The sequence below is a fragment of the Oenanthe melanoleuca genome, chromosome 5 (assembly GCF_029582105.1).
Source record: "Oenanthe melanoleuca isolate GR-GAL-2019-014 chromosome 5, OMel1.0, whole genome shotgun sequence".
Classification (NCBI taxonomy): Eukaryota; Metazoa; Chordata; class Aves; order Passeriformes; family Muscicapidae; genus Oenanthe; species Oenanthe melanoleuca.
In genome coordinates this window covers 28,447,195-28,466,231 of record NC_079339.1, presented here as the reverse complement: position 1 = coordinate 28,466,231, position 19,037 = coordinate 28,447,195, and the positions used below count along the sequence as shown (strand labels likewise).

The following is a 19,037-nucleotide window of genomic DNA, read 5'->3' as shown; positions in this document are numbered from 1 at the left end:
TGAAACAATAATAAATATGGTCCATCTCAGGTCTGTTCTCATGTTGTCCACTTTAGCCTTTATCAGGTTTCTCTATATGTTTGAAAATTGCTGTATGAAGTTGCTGTCCCATTAATAAAACACTGCAATGAAAATGTCATAAACCAGTAGGATTGAAAGTGATGGTAAAACCAGTAACAGTTTAGCAATAGTCACAAAAGAATAGTAAATAAATGTGCAAGTACGAGTAGTAGGTCTAAGAAGCAAGTTGTATTCCCTCTCAGGATGGAGATTCCATCTATGCAAAGCCTTGAGTTGTTAAAAGTAGGTGTGGTTTCTTCATCAGGCAGAAAATTAGAGCAGACTGACTGCAGTTTGACACTCTCTGGAATTCAAGAAGGCAGATGAAGAAGAGCAGGTCAGTCCAAATCAGCCATGCTTAGCATCTGCCAGAATTGGATTCAGGATTCACATCTGTGAGTTGTGCCCCTCACAGAAACTTTGTTCTCCACAGGGAGAAGCAGCCTGGTGCAAGTTAATCCTTGGTTCTGAGTGTGGGAATGTATGTATCTACCTAACATTACAAAGTCAGATGAGAAGACAGAAAGAATTGCTCTTCATTGCCAGCGGGTCCATTAGTGTTGAGCCTCAGCAGCTCTCCCAATGCAGATCACAGAACTAGATAGTGTTTTCCCTTCTGTGAAGTTTGTGTCCAAATAATTTTAAGTGCTTTATACAGTAATGCCTGGGTGTACCAGCTCCATGTGTCCTTAGCATGTCCATGTCCTGTGCATGAATAAACAAGATTTCATGTGAATCACAGGTAAATTCAGGGATTAGAATCTACGACTGAAACTTGGTTCACTATAAAACCCACATGGCCTCCTTAGCATGCAGCTTTGTGAGTTTAGGTATCACAGCCTCCAAATGTTGCTTTTCAATAAGTACAGTCCTTTTTAAGCTCTGCCAGCCTTGGTATGGCTGAGACCTCCCTTGCTGCAGCCCAACTGTGCTGATTCTGATTTTAGCATATTACTCTCTTTTTAGAAATTCAGGTATACTGCTGCAGTGGCTACTGCTGGTCATGTTTGGCTTACCCTTGTGCTCTCCTGTGCTGCAGGTGCACCTCTGTACGCTATGACCCCGACCTGCCTGCCACCAGTGTCATCATCACCTTCCACAACGAGGCGCGATCCACGCTGCTCCGCACGGTGAAGAGGTGAGCTCGGCTGGGCTGTGCAGTCTGCCGTGCTCTGCTGGGGAACTAGGCATTGTGCAGCAGCTAGGCAGGCAGGGTGGCCGCAGTTCCCCAAGTGAGAATGTTCTGCTCTCAGGCTGGCCCGCTAGGACAGGCCAGAAGGATTGGATTGGCACTCTGGGCATATCTTCAAATGCAGAGCATACCTGCAGTTAGCCACTGTATGGCTCCAGTCAGGGAGGGGAATGATGAGCAGCAAGAAAGGGTAGCTGGGCCTGCACCCACAGGTGAGAACAGTCGGTGTGAGCTGGGTTTGGAAGAGTGAGGGGGGACCAAAGAGAACACTGTGTGTTGCTAGGTGCAGTAAAGGGATGGAGGCTTGGGAGGGCTCTGTTCCACAAACAGAAATAAGCCAGCTCCCTGCTAGGACACGTTACAGGAGCTGAAGCTGGCTCAGTGCAGGCAGGAGCAGAGCCTGCAAACCTCTCAAGCACAAGGTGGTGGACAAGTCCCAGGGAGAATGAGCCCTTGCTCAGGATCCCTTGCTGGTAACAGCTGCCAAACCTATTGGCCTACCAGGTGCTCCCTGGGGCTTTGCACACAGCTCCTGCTGAGTCTGCAGGACACTTGCTGTCTTGTACCAGTGTCTCCTCATGTCTGAGTATCAGCAGTGGCCAAATCTAGCTGAGTAAGTAGGTGGCATGGGGCTGTCAGCATCCCCAAATATATGGAGGCATGCAGTCACCTGTACCACAAAGTGATGTTCGAGCTGCTCCTGCACTGCCCTCTTCCATCACCCCCACAGAACCCAGGGAGGCTCTTTTCCTTTTAGTTCCCACAGAAAAAAATGCCCTCTGACATCTCTGACTACTGAGTAATTTCTCAAAGGGTCTCTGAAGCCTGCAAGCAGGCCCAGAGGCAGCCTGTTGAGGCTGAAGGGAGAGTGAATTGTCTGTGCAGCAGTTTGAGCTGATGGTATCACTAACAGGAATGCATTATTCATCATTGCCACTTCTTCCCTTGACAGGCTCTGTGGACTCAAAGAAATGTGCTGTGTGAATAAAGAACAGTCTTTTTCAAGTTGGCCTCATGTCTAGAAGGCTGGGTTTCTGCAACCAAGTTTGGTGCTATTGTGTTTCCAGAGACCTGTTTATATTGCATTGACATGCTTTGTCTTTTTATTTCTATCATTTGAACCATACAATGAGTTCTACAGAGTCACTGTCCAGAAAATGAGCAGAGTTGTTTGGAATCATGGTGCTGCTAGGGCACTGGAGGAGATTTCTGGCTTTTCAGTCATAGGTCAGATAGTGAATAGGTGCTGAGAAACCATGGTAGTGTATTTTCCTTTTTCTTGTCCTGGAAAGCCCAGAACTGGACATAGCACTTAAGATGTGATATTACCAGTCTCTCAGATGTGGTCTTCTGCAACCAAAGCCCCCAACAGACACCTTGAAAAATGGGTGACTCATCTATTCATATTGGTCCCTGTAATGCTGCTGCCACTGGAGGAGTGCTGTTGTGAGGAGCTGGCTGCACTCTACTGTGAATGGTGTAGTGGGTGGAATTTCCTCCCAGACCTCTGGCTACATCTGGGGTCTTCATTGCTAGACAGTTTGCAGCCAGTGTGTATGGTGGATTTTACTCCCTCCTTAAATCACATCAGAAGTGTCAATAATTTATCCCTGTCTCATGAGACATGCTGAAGGCTGAGTTCTTGGGCTCTGCAGTATTTGCAGTGCCACACAACCAAGCATTGGCTAATAGCCTTGTCTTTGAGGTTTGATAACCATATAGAGAGGTAAAGGTTCATGTCATGGCTGCATTGCCATGCATAGAAGGCAGAAGAGGCATAGGCATAAGTCTGACTTACAGGTTGACAGTGATGTTATACAGGAATTTGACACAGCTCCTCAGGGCCTTTTCTGTAACCTGAGAGTCCCATCTTTCAGCAAAACTCATCTGAATGTGCCAGGCTGAATTACTGCTGTGAGTGTAATTGTTGCTCAAGTCACATACGCAGTCAGTGCACCAGTACTGTGTAATTACTTTGCATCCCTGGCACTTCAGGATAAGTCAAGTATCAAAGGGACAGGACTGTTCTGTTCTGTTTGGTTTATGACCTGGCTGTGAGTCTGCTGAGGACCACAGTGAGATTAAGCAACAGGAAGTGTAAAATTTCACTGTCTGCTTACCTACTGGCTAGTCAAGCTTGCAGCTTGTCACTATTTCTGTATCTGCAAGAGCTTTCTTAAATCAGGTAGAGCATGATTACTTGGGTATTAGAATGAATCATTTGAGATGCATCTGGTGAAATTTAAGTATAATTCCACTGTTATTATGGGTCTTTTCCCAAGTTCAGGTATCATGATTACACTGTGGGGATGCTGTAAGAGAGATGGGTGTTTTAGAGGGAAAACTGATGAAAATGAGCAGCACTAAAAGCAAAATTTTCTATGTCTGAAAACATTTTTAGAGACCTAATCTTTTGAGGTCAGTAGAAAATGTATTACCAGTTGAAATTTTCATATGTGAGGTCTTTGCAAGTGTGGCTTTTGAGTATCTGAGTTCGGGCACTCAAGAAACAGCCATAAGACTTTGGGAAAATCTAGAATGAAATACATGAAACAGGGTACTTAGTTAAACCCAGAGGGAGCCCAAATGTGCTCCCCTGAACCAGATACTGGCTTTACTGCAAGGTAACTCAATAGAGTGGCAATGCTAGTACCAAGAGGTCTTAGGAAGTGACCCAGGGATGATACTCCTGCATCACAGGCTTATTTCAGGGTGATCTAAACCTGGCAGTTCTAGGGGCCAGATCCTGCTCTGCATACCCTTCTTGCTAACCTCACATGCACGTGTGAACACATGGACTTAAACTGCAGCTCAGTGGTTGCCTACTTCTCCCTCCTGTCTTTGGGATCTCTGCTGCTGGGTGGAAGCACCAGGAATGATGTGCTGTTGTTGCTCGTTGAGGATGGGAGAAATGTTTGTGTATGAGGGAGAGGGGAAAATAGAAGAGTGACTGTGAGGAGGAATAACATATTCCCTCAAGTACCCTGTTTCTTGTCCCTCTGGTCTTCAGAGGCAGCATGGCTCCATACCTGCCTTCTGGTGTGGGCTCCAGCTGTGTTTTCAGTGTAGAGGGAGACAACTGGTTAAAAACATCCAGCAAGAGTCTAAAGAAGGGGAATAGGGGAAAAAATGGGAAATGGGCTATCAGACAAAAGCTGTCAACATGCCAGTTCAAATGGCTTGTTGCTGGCATCCTCAGTCCTGCAGGAGATGTGTGTCAGTCAAGAGCTGCTTGCCTGCTTTGATCTCTTTTCTTGCTAGGACGTAGCTGTCACTCTCAAATCAGTCACTTGCTTGGCATCCTGCTCTCCTTAAGAATCAATTGTCACTCAAAAGGCATTTTATATGATTGATGTCTATGCATGATTAATCATCAAGCCATACCATCACCTGCTGCCATGACCATTCCTGCAGAAGAAAAAGTCAAGTGCTTTGTTGTTTGGTCCCTCTCTTCCCGTTTTCAGGAAGTCATTATTGCAGGAACCTTTTGGTTTTGTGCAAATGTAAGGGTGAATTGTCAGGCTCTAAGTTAATGGATTTGAACAGCTGTCAGTGGTTCAGTGCTTATGCACAGGGCCTGAAAAAATACTGATTAAAGGGATGCTGTTGTAATGCTAGAGCATTTGGTGTATCATCTGATTACAATAACAATTTAAATAATGGCAAGAAAGGATATTATTTTAGAGCAAAGGGAAAAAAAGATTCTCTTCTGCTAACATCCAGAATAAACAAGATTATCTGTGAACTGAGGGGGGGATGGACATAGGAGAGAAACTCATTGGCAGTGCTGATGTCACATTCATGCAAGAGAGTAAGGACTGATACTGAAAGAAGGAGGAAGCTGTGAGAAAAGGTAAAGGAGATAGAGAATCCATTAGGTGAGGGGGGAACAGTCCATGTTTCTGCTGTAAAAGACAATTTGGATTTTGGAATTCTAATAATATATTTTTGTGCCTAAAAATGTTTGTCATGGCAGTCTCTGCACCTCAGTGAGAGAAAAATATTAGGATTACTAATACTAGGATTGTTAAAAAGGAAGGGATAATAAAGTGCAAAGAAGATTAAGTACCTTTCCCAAGGATCAACAGCAAGTTATTGCAGAGCTGAGAGAAGATCAGGGCACTGTACAATGAGCTGTGAACTCCTCAAGGGCTGTGTTCTCTCTACTGGGGAATTAGTGGACGGGTAAAGAACAGAGAACAAAATGGGGCTTTTTACCCAGTTACATTGAGTTGAAAGACCTGAAACTTGTGGAGAAAATATGAGCATTGCTAATAGTCAAGCTAGTGGAAGAAGGTCATTTTGCAGCCATTATACAGCAGTCTGTCTGGGTTGTTTTGCATTGTGTTTGCACAGACAAGAATTTCAGTGCAGGGCAACCTTGTAAGATTGTAAAATACGCAGATGGTGGTTATGCTGGGAGAAGCTGCACTCAGAATGGCTCAGGAACATCTCCCTACCTCTACCCCCCATACTAGAGTATCCAGAGAGACATGAGCCAAGAGAAGCAAATGAGATTCAGCTCTGGAAAATGCAAGCTCAGTCATCTAGGGACATGTAAGCTCAAAATACAAATACTATCAGAGGCGTATAAAGCAATGTGAATCTGAAACAGAGTGGGATGTGATACTGAGCAGCAGAACAGTCAGAACTTTGCTGTGTGAGAAAGCACAAAACTCTTCCAAACTGAGGGAACTTTGGCTCTGTGTGCAAAGCCATCAGTGGTGTTACTTAACAAGATGGCAGTTTATTTCTCTACACCTTCATTCCTGGAAGCATGGGACTATTCTTGTTGTCTATTCCCTATATAAAACAACCACAACAACAAAATCCAAAAGAGAAGAAAAGCCAGAATTTTTTCTCCAGTATTGCTCAAAAGAGCAGGTGCCACTGAAATGAGACAGGTTGCTGGAACTAGGAGGACAGTGTTTGCCTCTGTTTGTATTAAAATTTGCATAACTGCCCTCTTCATTGATCTGTCTAAGCAGATCACTGAGCAGTCTTGTTGAAGTTAATGAGGACCTGCCTGTGCACAGAGGCATTGGAGGAGGCTTGAAGGGGGAATATGCTGTGTGATGCTAGTAAAGCCAAGAGAAAGATTTGAAGAAGTTCATGGAAAAAGAGTTCAAGTATTTTTAATGAATGAGACTGATAAAGAAGTCAGAACTGAACTGCTCAGACTCCAGAGTACCAGAATGCTTTGATGTCTGAGGAGTGCAGAAGCTTTACTCTGCTTTCCTCGTGTGTGTCCTGCAGATGCAAACTCATTGCAGATCCGAGGGTATTACATGGTTTGGTGCAACTAACCTGAGGAAAGGGGGTGCTTTCAGCAAGGGTGGTGCTGGGTAGAAAGCAAAAGAGGGGGGAAAATGCAAATCCAGAATATTGACAATACTTCCTTCCAAAGAAGGGAACTGGTGAGAAAGCCTGAGCAGGTCACAACTGTTGCATTGAGACAGAGCTCCTTGCTGGGGAAAGTTATGCTCTTTATGCTCTCTAGCAGTGATGACTTTCATCTAGAGGCTGGCAGATGGGAATGGCTATCAGGCTGCCTCAGGGCAGGTGGTTCTCTCCATTTCACCTCTGTTTAGGGGCAGAGCATGCTGCTAGCTCCCCCAGGCTAGTCCCACAGTCAGCTCCTGGCTGTGAGTCCTTGTAAGGTCTGGCTGAGATGCCATAGCCCTCTGGGATGTTCTCACTTGTAGTTTGGTCCTGCCAATGGACACTGTTACAAGGGAAAGGTCACTGCTTCCCCTTTACTGGAGTTTGGTATTCCTGCTGTAATGCATAGCACAGCAGATTTCTGTCAGTCCTAACATTGTCATTATTATGGCAGCTCACAAAGTGGCTTTTTCTTTCCTGGGTCCCTGCAGTGTTCTGAACCGCACCCCTCCCAGTCTCATCCAGGAGATCATCTTGGTAGATGACTTCAGCTCAGATCGTAAGTTTGGACCTATTTCCTTTACACTTATTTCTTGCCTTCTGTTTTCCCATTTTTTTGTTTGCTCTGGGTCCCCCTCCCTCACAGATTCCCTCTTGTTTGTATTCAGGAGAAAAAGAAAAGAAAGTAAGTCTGTGTTTAATGTCCCTGCATGGCAGAGGCCAGAGCTTCCTCCTCTCTTTTTCTTTCCACTGGGTCTTCCCTTTCTGTCAGTGTGGCAGTTTTTGCTAGGTTGTCAGAGATCTCTGTCTAGTTTCATTATGCAGCACTTGGTGAGCTGTTTAGCACAGATATATATGGAGCAATGGTGTACCTGAGCAGAACAGGTACTTACCTGCCAAGAGGCAAGAAGAGGATGCATTGGAGCATACAGAAAGTTGCTGCCTGGTGTCCTGCAGGCAGGCTGAGGTGGGACTGGCTGACTCCATGTGCCTGGGATCCCAAATGTCCCGTGGGAAGCTGTGCACAGGGATGGAGGATGCATCCAGACCTGCAGACTGGAGGCTCTGGTGTCTTTCCATCTGCACAGTTGCTCTTGTTCTTGGCTGTTGTGGAGTAGTTGTGAGGTGGTGGGGATAGAAGACTTCTTGCTTCTCCCATGATGTGTTAGATTCAAGGATAACCCAGTTGTGTATCATTTATAATAATCAATAATTACTCCTTCAGAACACTTTACAGATAGCTGCAAATGCCCACCTTGGCCTGCCGAGGTAAGGACGCAATGCTATTTTGATTTTGCAGCTAAATGGTTATGTAGCTTTAGCCACAAAAAAACGTTTTTAAAGGTGGATGCTGAGATGAGGGATTTGAGTTTCTGAGGACCTTACAGTGTATTTTGAATAAGTACTGAGCTGTGCTCAGAAGTTTAATTGCAGTGTTTCTGAGCACTTCCAACAAACAATCTTAAATGTTCCACATTCTGCACCTGAAAATTCAGTTCTTAATGGGCAGAGTTCCAGTCAACAGTGATGGATTTCTGGTACCTGTTCTGCACAGGGTTCAACCAGAAACTCCTACTTAGGCTTCTCAGTAAACAGAAAGATTTTTAGAAGGCTCCATCCTGTCACAGCTCTTATTTTTTCACTGGCAGCTGGGTATTTGTGGATATAGCCACTTTCCTGAGACACCTTCATGGAGGCACTTCAGCACATGTTTGAGGTCTTGCAGTTTGCTTTAATACCTGCCTCAGTTTCTCCAAATATACTGAGAGTCTGTCATCTCTAGTAAGTAGCTACAGGCAGAGGATGTTCTCCAGTCCTGCAAAGTGAATGAATAAGGATTCTCCTGCCTGAGGTTATGACTTGCCAAGATAAGAGCATTGCCTTCCCTTGTAGCAGAGTTCCAGCAAAATCTTGATGCTCTGTAATTCCCTTGGATGATGCAGCATCTGCCAAAGTGCTGATGTAAGAGCAGCATTTCAGATTGCACGTGTCCTTGAGACTGGAAATGCTTGTACAGGAACATGCTAAGAGGTGCACTTTGGCTAAGGGCCTTTACATTCTCCCCAGAGTGTCAGTCTGTGGGAATATGGCAGCAGGAAAGAGGGGGCATGAGGCATGAAAAAGAATACAGAATAAACATGGAAATTGGGGTGAATTTGATGGAGCAAGAAAAAAAGAGCAATTTAAAAATTGCTGTTCCTATGACATCTGCTAGGGCAGGAATAGAGAGTATGACAGAATTAAAGACTCAGTGCTCAGTATCTGGCTGAAGCAGGTAACTATTCCTCATCTTCCCTAGGCAGTGCAGATGAGGGATGCCAGGAGTTTCTGACAAGCTGCCAGCAAAGCCCTTGGTCAGGCATCCATGTATCAATGTGATGGTGTCTCCAAGGAAGCAGGTTGCACCCCTGTGCCCTTATTAAATAAAATCAAGTAGAAACTGCCCTGAGAACAGAAGGGAGGAAATGCCCAGATAAGCCACTGAAGGCAAAGAGAGTGGATAAGATCACTTTGTTACAGAACTCTTTTCCTTGGCACTTTGGTGATTTGCAGTCCTGCTTCCATGTGTTCCCTCCACTTCATCAGTGCCAGGGCCACGCTGCCAGCACGTGTCCCATTGTTCTTCTGAAATGCTGAGCAGGGGAGATGGAGGCCTGGCTGCTCAGAGGATTGGGAACACAGGCTCAGCTGCCTGAGGAGGACAGCAAGCAGGCAGTGCTCTTCTGTGTGCTCTACAGGCAGCAGCATTGAGGCCATCGGGCTCATCAGTGTGATGTTAAGTGAAAGCAGAATTTCCCCTCCCATGGAGAAGCAGGAGGACAGTTAATTGGGGCTCTCTGTTGAAGCCAAATTATTCATGCATGAATAATTCTTTTTTTTGTCTTCCCAAGCTGAGGACTGCCAGCTCCTTACCAAGATTCCAAAGGTCAAGTGTCTACGAAACACCCATCGAGAAGGTGAGTGTGGAAAGCTTTCTACACACAAAGATTTTGTCTATTTTTTTCACATGACCCTGGCTACCTCTCAACTGCTTATATGTTGTTTCTTAGAGTTTGTATTTTTCAGTATAAGCAATTGTAAGCTTTGTGGAGGGAGAGCACAGCTTATCAACTCTCAGGCTTCAGGGGTCTCATGTAATATTTAAATAATGAGAAGTGCTGTCCAGAGGCCTTGGCTGGAACAAAGACCACATTTTAAGATCTTTATGAATAAAGATCCAGATATTAATCTTGCCCTTTTAAACACAAACTAACTCTTGCACTTTCTTCAAGCACAAAATAACAAGCTGTGTAGGAGTCATGGGAGAAGGAAAAACAATCATGTATCTATCATAAAGAGATACAATTAAGGAAAGTTTATTTTCATATCTGCTACTTGCATAAATGACTCTGAATTTCCCAGCTGCTCTTTAGCTTGACTCACATGTGCTGGCTTTATTTCTAAAGCTGTCAGTGCTCAGCAGGTTTGGAGTGAGGATCTAGAAGGAGAGACAAAAATCACTGTTTAGTTCACAGAGAGGATCCCACATAGTGGGGTGGTCTGTAAGAAAGTAAGGAGTCATCTGAGAGCCAGGCTGATATCTCTGCAGGACAGAATAAAGGACAAATGGGAATAAAGCAGATAAGCAAAAAGCAGGGAGGGCTGGAAGGGACGAGCAAGGTGCCAGGTGGAAGTTGTGTCACGGACAGAAGTGACAGGAGAGGTCATGCATTGTGTGCTGGGAGGGCTCATCTGGCTGTCCCCAGGGTAAGCCCTGCTCTGAAGCTGGTCTCTGCTCCTGATGGAGATGTGACAGAGGAGAATCCCCTGCTATTCCCCTGTAATGGCCACACAAAGTTCTTTTTCTGAAGGAGGCTCAGACGTTCCCTCTCCTAATGTTCCTGCTCCTCGGCTGTCCTGTTCTCGCAGGGCTGATCCGCTCTCGGGTGCGAGGAGCTGAGGTGGCAGCTGCTGACATCCTCACCTTCCTGGACAGCCACTGTGAGGTCAACAGCGAGTGGCTGCAGCCAATGCTTCAGAGGGTGAAAGAGGTGAGCACAGTGTCCACTCTGGGATGGATGGAGCTGGCCTGCCCTGTGCTGTGGGATCCTCTGCCCTCACATGTGCCAGCAGAGCTGGTGACAGCAAGGCCTGCCAAGGAACTCCTCTGTCACAGAGGAAGGTACAGCCTGAGCTAGATGGGCAAGAGATCCCTGGTGGGATTCTGTTCTGCCAGTGTGACAAGGCAGAGGTGCAGAGTGATGGGAGGCAATGCTGGATGCTGGAACCACCAGCTTGTACCCTTTGTCTCCTGCAGGCACTGTGCTTCCTTGTCCTGTTCACCTGTGTGTAGGACAGCCCCTTGGGCAGCATTCAGTGTGCAGTTTTTCCATGGTTTCCATCTCCCTTGCTGCTCGACCCTCCCCGCTGCCTTGTCACTGCCAAAATTTTCCTTCCATTGATTTCCTTCCCACTGAGCTGCCACCATACATCACCTGTATGCAGGCAGATTCCTATCACAGAGAAGCTGCCTGTGAGTGTAGGGATGTCCCTTTGATGGTTCACTTTGGCAAAGGATTGATGTAAGGCTGGAAGAATGAAAATGAGCTGGAAATATTAGCAGCTGTAGGAGAGAGAGAGATCCTACAGCTCTGCTGTAAGAAAAGGCAGGGGAGAGGTGGTGGGAGAAGCCCTGCTTGCAAATGGCTGTGATTGTTCCTCTCTGAAAGGAGGATCCTGTCAAGTAATGGGCCTCAGGAGAAGGGGTGGAGGCTTTAGTGATGCTTTGTAAGCATGACTGATTAGTTTAATATGAAGGAGCAGAAGAAAGTGAAACTTCAGAATTGATGAATTAAAAGCTTCTGGTTTTTATTCTTGTTCAATAAAGCCCATAAATGTTTACTTTACTTACTGATTTTCAAGTCAAGCTGCAGCACCAGCATAGGGGTTCCTAAGCAGAAAGAACCTCACTCATTTCTTTAGGGAAGGATCTAAATTGCAAAAGCCTGTGTGCTAACTCTAGTATACAAATTTTTTAGTGAGCAGATTTCAAGTCAACCTATTTCTGACCTACTTCCTACATTACTGATGTGCATCCTATTTCAGATTTCAGTCTTGCCCTAGCCAGTCCTGGCCCTGATTGGTTGGAGTAGTGGCTGGCACACCAGGCTGCCAGGTGGGTGCTGGAGTCTCAAACTGGGCAGACACACTCTGGCTGGGCAGCTATCACAGCTCAGAGGGGAGAAAAAAACATGAATCCTCTCACCAAAGATGTCTCATCCTGGCCAAGAGTGGTACATCATGAGGAACTATTGCAAGGCACAAAATGAAGGTTTGATAGGAGAGGATGCTGGCAGCTGTCCAGTAACAAGGTGCTGTTTCTGACATTGCCAGCTCAGTTTCATCTTACATGCCAGCTGTCACAACACTGTCTTTAATGCCCTGTTCCATGATCTTGAAAAATTGTTCAACTTCTACTTACTAAAAGGATTGCAAAAGAGAAATGTAAATGTTTATATGCCTTAATGGCAATAAAGTACTCACAAAATCTTGATATTACAATGTGTCATATGTATTATAAAGTTTGCACTATGAATCTTGAATGTGGGGTCTTGATTCATAGTACTTCTTAGGAAAATGCTTTATTAGGGGTTTGATAATTTCTAGGCTGATGATAATGAGTTAATTCAAGGATGGCTGTGCAGAAGTGTGCTGTTAATAGATATCCAAAGCAAACACAAAACCCTTGGAACAATGATTAAAGCCCTGTGACTTGGGCAGGAAATAAAGATCTGTTTCTTAGCAGCATTCCTAGGTGTTGGAGTCCACATTCATGGAGTGCAGCTGGTTAGTGTCCACTATCTCCATGTTTGGATTTAATGCCCACAGATCCCTTGCACAGCTACCAGAACCATAGTGGAGAAACCAGACAAAGATTTACATGTGCAGCTTTGTGTTTCCTGATCTCTGCCAGCTTTGCTGGACATTCAAGAAAGCCTGACTCCTTTTTTTTCCCCTTTCTCCCCCAGGATTATACCCGAGTGGTGAGTCCAATCATTGATGTTATCAGCCTGGATAATTTTGCCTATCTGGCAGCATCAGCAGATTTGAGGGGAGGTGGGTATAATGAATGGTTTATATAAGTTAGACCTGAGGGATGGTGCCATGGTAAATAAGTTGTGTTCTCTTCAGCTTTCCAAAAAAACAGAGTGATGATCTTTCCTGATGGGTTATCTGCCCCTTTTTCTCTGCAACTTGAAAAGTCAGATCTTTTGAGGAGTTAGAACAAAACTCAACTAGTATTTTCCTCTTGAACTTGAATCACTGTCATAACATTTAGCAGTTTCAGGACTTGGTTAATTGATTAACATCTCATGGTGTCCTCACTATGCTACATGTACACTGGAGTCTGTTTTGCAGTTTTGATCTGCCAGGCTATCTCGTGGCATCTTCTGAAAAGCATTTACACCTCTCCTCTCACAGCTGAACCCCCTGCAGCTGTTCCTGTGTTCACCCCACTTCCTGGTGCCCTTCTACATCTTTTATGGCTGGGGCTCACTTCTGCACTGCTTGCCAGCCAAAGGCTGCCTGTTCTTTGGCTACTCTTAATGATGGTATAAAGTTAGTGGCTGTGCTGTGCTCTACTATCCACCATAGGCCATCTATAAGTACTTGGTAGTCTTGAAAGACATGGTGGTTTCAGTGATGTGCAGGCCTTTGTTCCCAGAATATATCACATCCAACAATCCTTTATTAAAGCCTCATAACTGGCAGACAGGGTTTGCCTTTGGTGAAACAAACTGGCCAGAATACAATTACATCTCAGCCTGACAACACTCTCCTGAAGGTGTGGAGTGAAATTGAGGAGAGGTCTGTAATGCTAAGGAATGATGGTGCCAAGACAGGCTGGTGAGGTCTACATTGGGATGGGATATTGCCATTTTGGGAAGACTGTGAAGGAGGTCAGGGAAGGAACATGGGGGTAACCTGCTGTATAAAGGTGCAGACTGTCACTGAAGCTAGTAGGACTGTGTTTACAATATGAAAACCATGTTTTCTTCATTTTCAGGGTTTGACTGGAGCCTTCACTTTAAGTGGGAGCAGATTCCTATAGAGCAGAAGATGTCCAGAACAGACCCAACTCAGTCCATAAGGTACACTCTGATGGGCAGGGTGCACTTGCACTTCTCTAAACACCTTTACTGAGCCTTCACCAGTGTGGCAAGGAGGGTACAAGGACCTAACTCAACACTCTGAATGCCTCAGAAATTGCTTTGGGCTTTTTTAATTACCTCCATCTTTCAGATGAAAGCTTAAAGAATGAAGCAGATAAACAGTCATCCTGTGTGTGTAAAGCAGCTCAGAAAACTGAATCTTACCAAGTAATTTGGGCATAGAATTACTCCCACCTATTAAATCTGCATGTCCATGGACAAAAGAGATTCTGTTGGCTGGAACAGTTGTTGCCAGCATCACTGCAGGGTACCTGGCTCTGAGACATGTAGAATGTAACAAATGCTGATGTGGAGAGTTATGGTGCTTGTCTGTTTAGGCAGACAGCTCCCTGTTTGTAATATAAAATCATAATTTAATTCCTCTGTGTAATTTGTGAGCCTCTGTTTTGCACTGCAGAAGCAACCAGCTTGCCAACAGCAGAGCAGTACAGGCAGCAGCCTGTCACACCATGTCTAATTGGTGAACACAGTCATCAAACAGTGCCCATCATCCCTTCACACTGTGCATATTTGTATAAATGCAAAAGACACAGCATTACTCCTGCAGTGCTTGCAAGACCATCCAACAAAGGCATGAGGATGATGTGGTGAGGGGGCATCTCAGAAACCTGCTGCAGGCTCACATTCCAGCTCTACTATTTTTCTCTTTTAAATGGGGTGTGATTTGTGGTACCTGGACAAATTGTCTGTCATTTAAAATTAGGTTTGTGGTGCTACATATATGTGTGATTATTTTTTCTGGATTTCTGTTTTCTCTTCCAGAACCCCTGTCATAGCAGGAGGCATCTTTGTGATTGACAAATCCTGGTTTAACCACCTGGGAAAATATGACACTCAAATGGACATCTGGGGAGGAGAAAATTTTGGTAAGTTTAGGAGGTTTCAAGGGAATGACACACTCATGCAGAACTGCTCCCCAGTCTTCACTGCTTACCAGAGCTTTATTTTGTGAGAGATCTGACCACCATGTCAGTATAAGGCTAGGGACATGGTCAGGTAATTCCTAAGGTGGTCAGAGCTGTATTGCTGTCAGCATAAAGTACATTTATCAGGTCTACACTATCCTACAGGCATATGTTCTATTATACAGGAGCTTTCACTGTACAAGAAAGAAAGAAGAACCTCCTGATATTTAAATTGTTGCTTGTTTTTGGAGAATATTCCTCCAGTTCTTCACATGACAGTCTGTCTTGCCCCAGCTTTGAAGTGGGCAGCCACTCCTGCAGCCTCTTATACCTGTTCCTCTCTTGCAGAGAAGTCTGAATTGCTCTCCGAGTTTGACAAATCAGAGAGATACTTTTCCTAATAAAACAAGCCTCTTTGTAAATGGAATTTGGTTACAAATAGACTCAGAAGGCAGACATTTAGAAGCAGGCTAGAGCATCACAAACATCTGAGGAATTCAGAGGCCCAGAGTAGTCTGTCCACTCATGCTGTTTTAGGGCATGGTGCTTAAAGCCATCTCCTTGCTCTTAATAGTGGCATAGATATTCCAGGCATCTCTCTTTGCCCTGTGTGAAGGGATGTGCAATGTCAGCAGGTGTTAATGACAAAAGCAAGATGTGTTAAAGAGAGGTTCATGGAGACCTCAAGTATTTGAGGCATTCATTTTCAAATGGTGTAGATGGACCTGAGGAGATAAGACTTACCTTTTATGGTCAACTTAAGTAGATTTCTCTGTAGCTAACACTGAAAAAAAAAAAAAAAAAAAAAAAATCTGTTTCTGCAGGTTCCATAAATGTCACAGATTTGTAAATAAAACCTTTTAAAGAAAAATCTGTGTGGTGTTTCTTAGCACCTGGAGAACCAATTAGAAAGAATGAAATAGTCAGGAAGAGGAAACTTGTTTTTGTGAACACAGCTGGGAGAGCTGCCTCTTTCTGAAATGCTTTCTAAAATTATTAAATAACATTTTGGACTGGTAATAGACTCTCAAGGTACCACATTTTAAAAATAAAATATCTAATAATGAGTGTTCTCTGTTTTCCCAGGCCTTGATTCAGTTTTATGGTATTCATTATATTAAAAAGAGATGTTAAATGGTGCTGGCATTGGAATCTCAGCAGTCCTAGTAGCATCAGCTAAGTACTATGGCAGAAATAACAGGAAGCCTTTACCCAGGCACAAAGATCCCACAGGAGCAGAGCCAAACTGAGCTCCTTGCCTGGCTAGCCCTGCTCCATCTGCAAAGCCAGCCCCTTGGCCATTCTGCCAGCCTCTGAGCTGTGGCTGTGTAAAAGCTGTAAACCCCAAAGATGGAGAAGGAATATTTCTTTAGGCTTTTCTCTGTCTGCTTCTGCCCATCTGGGAGTCCAGTGTTGTAGTTTGGTCCATACATGAGTACCATGATGCTAAGAAGAGCTCTCTGCCATAAGTAGCAGTAAATTGTTGCATGCTCACAGCCATTCTTCCATATAGAGCTGATCAAAACCACAGAATTGCTCCCCAGGATTTGCTCCATTCTCCTTGAAGTAGCTCTTGTAAAGCCTGGCAGTGGCTGGGTCAAGCTGTGTGGGACACAGCCACATGTACAGGGCTTGCCAGTTTTGTCTGGTAAGGAGGTTTTTCTGTGAATTCAGTGTCTCCTGTCACTTGCCCCTCATCCTCCATCAAGTGTGTTGCTGCTGAAAGCAGAGGGATAGAAACCAATCTGGATTTGACAATAAAAAGTATTAATTTTCCTTGAGGAATTCAGAATGGTTAATTTAACTCTTAAAAAAAACAGTTTACCATACATAATTGAAAACTGGGTTTTCCAATCAGGGAAAAATATTGATAATGTTCTGAAGTGGTATTTTTACTAAATATTACAATTTTGAGTGGGAAGTCCTCATTTGTAGATGAGAGAGTGGTTCTGTCTAAGATGGTGTGAAAAATCCTCCCTTTGGAAACAGACATCACTCCCAGGTTACACATGCCAGACTGAGAGTTTAGTTTTTGTTGTAGGCCAAAGTGAATCAGAAGCTCATTCCAGGAGAGCAAATGTTAGCTGGACACATCATCAGGCAGAAACTTATGTTTTGGGGTTTTTAAAAATTTGTTTCTAAAACTCTCCCTCTCTTCAAATCTGAAACTTCCTGTTAAAAAGAATCTGAAAATAATTAGCTCTGGGTAAGAGTCAGGAGAGGAAAGAGCAAGTAAGAAATACTAAAAAATACAGTGGAATCAAATGGGTTTTTTTACTGAGAAGCTACATTAAATACACCATCTCCCCCCACCCTGCAACTCACTGTTTGAACTACGTCTCAGTATGCAGAGAGAAAAGCCATGGATAAAGATGAAGGTTGGGAAGATGTTAATGTGTGTACATGATTTCAAACATCCATTAGATCTAGATACATAATTTCTTTTTAATTTCTAAGCATTAGAGCTGCATAAATGAGGCATTACTGGAGGACATCCCAACTGAGTAAAGTTTTTGAAGTATTCAGTCTATACAATCTGAAGCCCTTTTGGTAAAGACTACCAAACCACCCAGCTAATTTTCATTTTCCTTCTTCCTTCCATTTTCATCACCACATGAATTGAAAGTGGAAAACCTCTCTGGCGTGGCAGTGATTAAACTTGTGAGGACAGACCCATAAGCTTGAGCAAGGTCACATACCTTCTGTGATGCAAATAAGTGCCTGCACATCAAAGCTCCATGCTCTTCTAATCCTTTAAAATGTTGAATCTAGCTTCAGGATAGGGTGGATTTCTTCAAGTAGCAGGATTCTCTCTGTATTTTCATAGTCATACTATATGAGACTAGTATCTGCTCTGAGCAGCTCCCCCAGCAGAGACAAGTGCAACAGAGTCAGTTGCTCTGTTTCATTAGTAATAGAGCCAACCAAAACGAGAAGGAACTCTTGTAGGGTGGATAACAGAGGTATGAGGGAAAGGACTTAGCTCTAGACATTGACTCCCTGCACCCTCATCTTGTTCTATTCTTTCCCCTTGTCTTCTAAACTCCCTTTCTTCTGCACTTGATTTGCTTTACACGGTAAATTCTTCCTTTTAAATTCCATCTATGTGTAGGGATGAGAGTATCAGAAGTCCAAAACAGGGTGTGTGTCTGGGAGTGGTCTGTCTGTTGCCAAATGCCATCCTGAGAGCCTGACATCCTGAGCAGCCTTGAAGACTTGGTCAAATGCAAAGGTGTCTCACTGAAATGAGACCAAAGAGGAGCAGGACTGGAGAAGGCTTGGAGGTCCCTGGGATGCAATGGTTGCCTCCATTTATTTTTACACAGGCAGGACGGTTTCTCCACTCTCACCATGGCATTGCTTCCCCTGATTTTGCTGTTGCAGGCAATACACCTAGAGCAGAGGGGCAAGGAACTTGCCCTTCTTGGGACTGTTGCAGCTGTCTGACTCTTGGGGTCTCTTGCAGAGCTCTCGTTCCGAGTGTGGATGTGCGGAGGCAGCCTGGAGATTGTTCCCTGCAGTCGAGTGGGACATGTGTTCAGGAAGCGCCATCCCTACGACTTTCCTGAGGGCAATGCACTGACTTACATCAAGTAGGTGTTGGGTAGCTCCTGGCAGCAGCCAGCCCCCATTTTTGTTGGGCATGTCTAAATAATCTGAATTCTTTGTTGTGCTTTTGCTTGGGAACAGAGAACAGCTTGTGGCTGAGCATCTGTTCTCAAGGGAAGGATGAGCTGCTGTTTTCTGTGAACAAAACTTGTTCCCTTCTCTGCTGTTTGTATTAGTGTCTCTTATTCCTTCTCAGTCTCTGGTTGAGGGGTGGGGAGCAGGTTGCCAGAGACACCCTGGCCATTCACAGATGCTGCCCTGTGACATGTGTGTGGGTATCAGCAGTGCTTGGACGTCTCTGTTGTCTCTGAGCTGTACATGCTCTAAGATAAACCCTGAGGACAACATCTACTGCTGGACAGATGGAAGGAGAAAAGAGATGAGACACAGTGCTTGACAATGAAAGTGTTCAAGCACTGCTGCAAGGCCCCAGAGAGATGGTGAAATCTCCTTTGCTGGAGATTTCAAAATTCAACCAGTCAAGACCCTGAACAACATGACCTAATTTGAAGCTAGTCTGATTTGGGCAGGAGGTTAGAGGTTAGACAGAGCTGCTTTCCAGGCTGAATTATCCCATAACATTATCCTAATCTGGGAAAAGGGATGCTGTAAATGAGTATGATGGTGGCAGTCAGGCCTGGTGCCTCTGCAGAGGAAGTATGTGTGAAAAAAGTC

The 19,037-nt window shown here is 44.5% G+C and overlaps 1 protein-coding gene across 3 annotated transcripts in view; it reads left to right on the top strand.

Annotated features, from left to right (window-relative positions):
- GALNT16 (polypeptide N-acetylgalactosaminyltransferase 16) overlaps positions 1 to 19,037 on the top strand; it is a 69,848-nt gene that overhangs the window by 36,074 nt on the left and 14,737 nt on the right. For all 3 annotated transcript variants that reach the window (XM_056493551.1, XM_056493552.1, XM_056493553.1), the window contains 8 exons: positions 1,100 to 1,198; positions 7,126 to 7,193; positions 9,526 to 9,591; positions 10,544 to 10,665; positions 12,643 to 12,730; positions 13,683 to 13,767; positions 14,611 to 14,714; positions 18,220 to 18,346. In XM_056493551.1, coding sequence (XP_056349526.1) covers positions 1,100 to 1,198; positions 7,126 to 7,193; positions 9,526 to 9,591; positions 10,544 to 10,665; positions 12,643 to 12,730; positions 13,683 to 13,767; positions 14,611 to 14,714; positions 18,220 to 18,346 — 759 coding nt within the window. The remainder of the gene's footprint in view (positions 1 to 1,099; positions 1,199 to 7,125; positions 7,194 to 9,525; positions 9,592 to 10,543; positions 10,666 to 12,642; positions 12,731 to 13,682; positions 13,768 to 14,610; positions 14,715 to 18,219; positions 18,347 to 19,037) is intronic.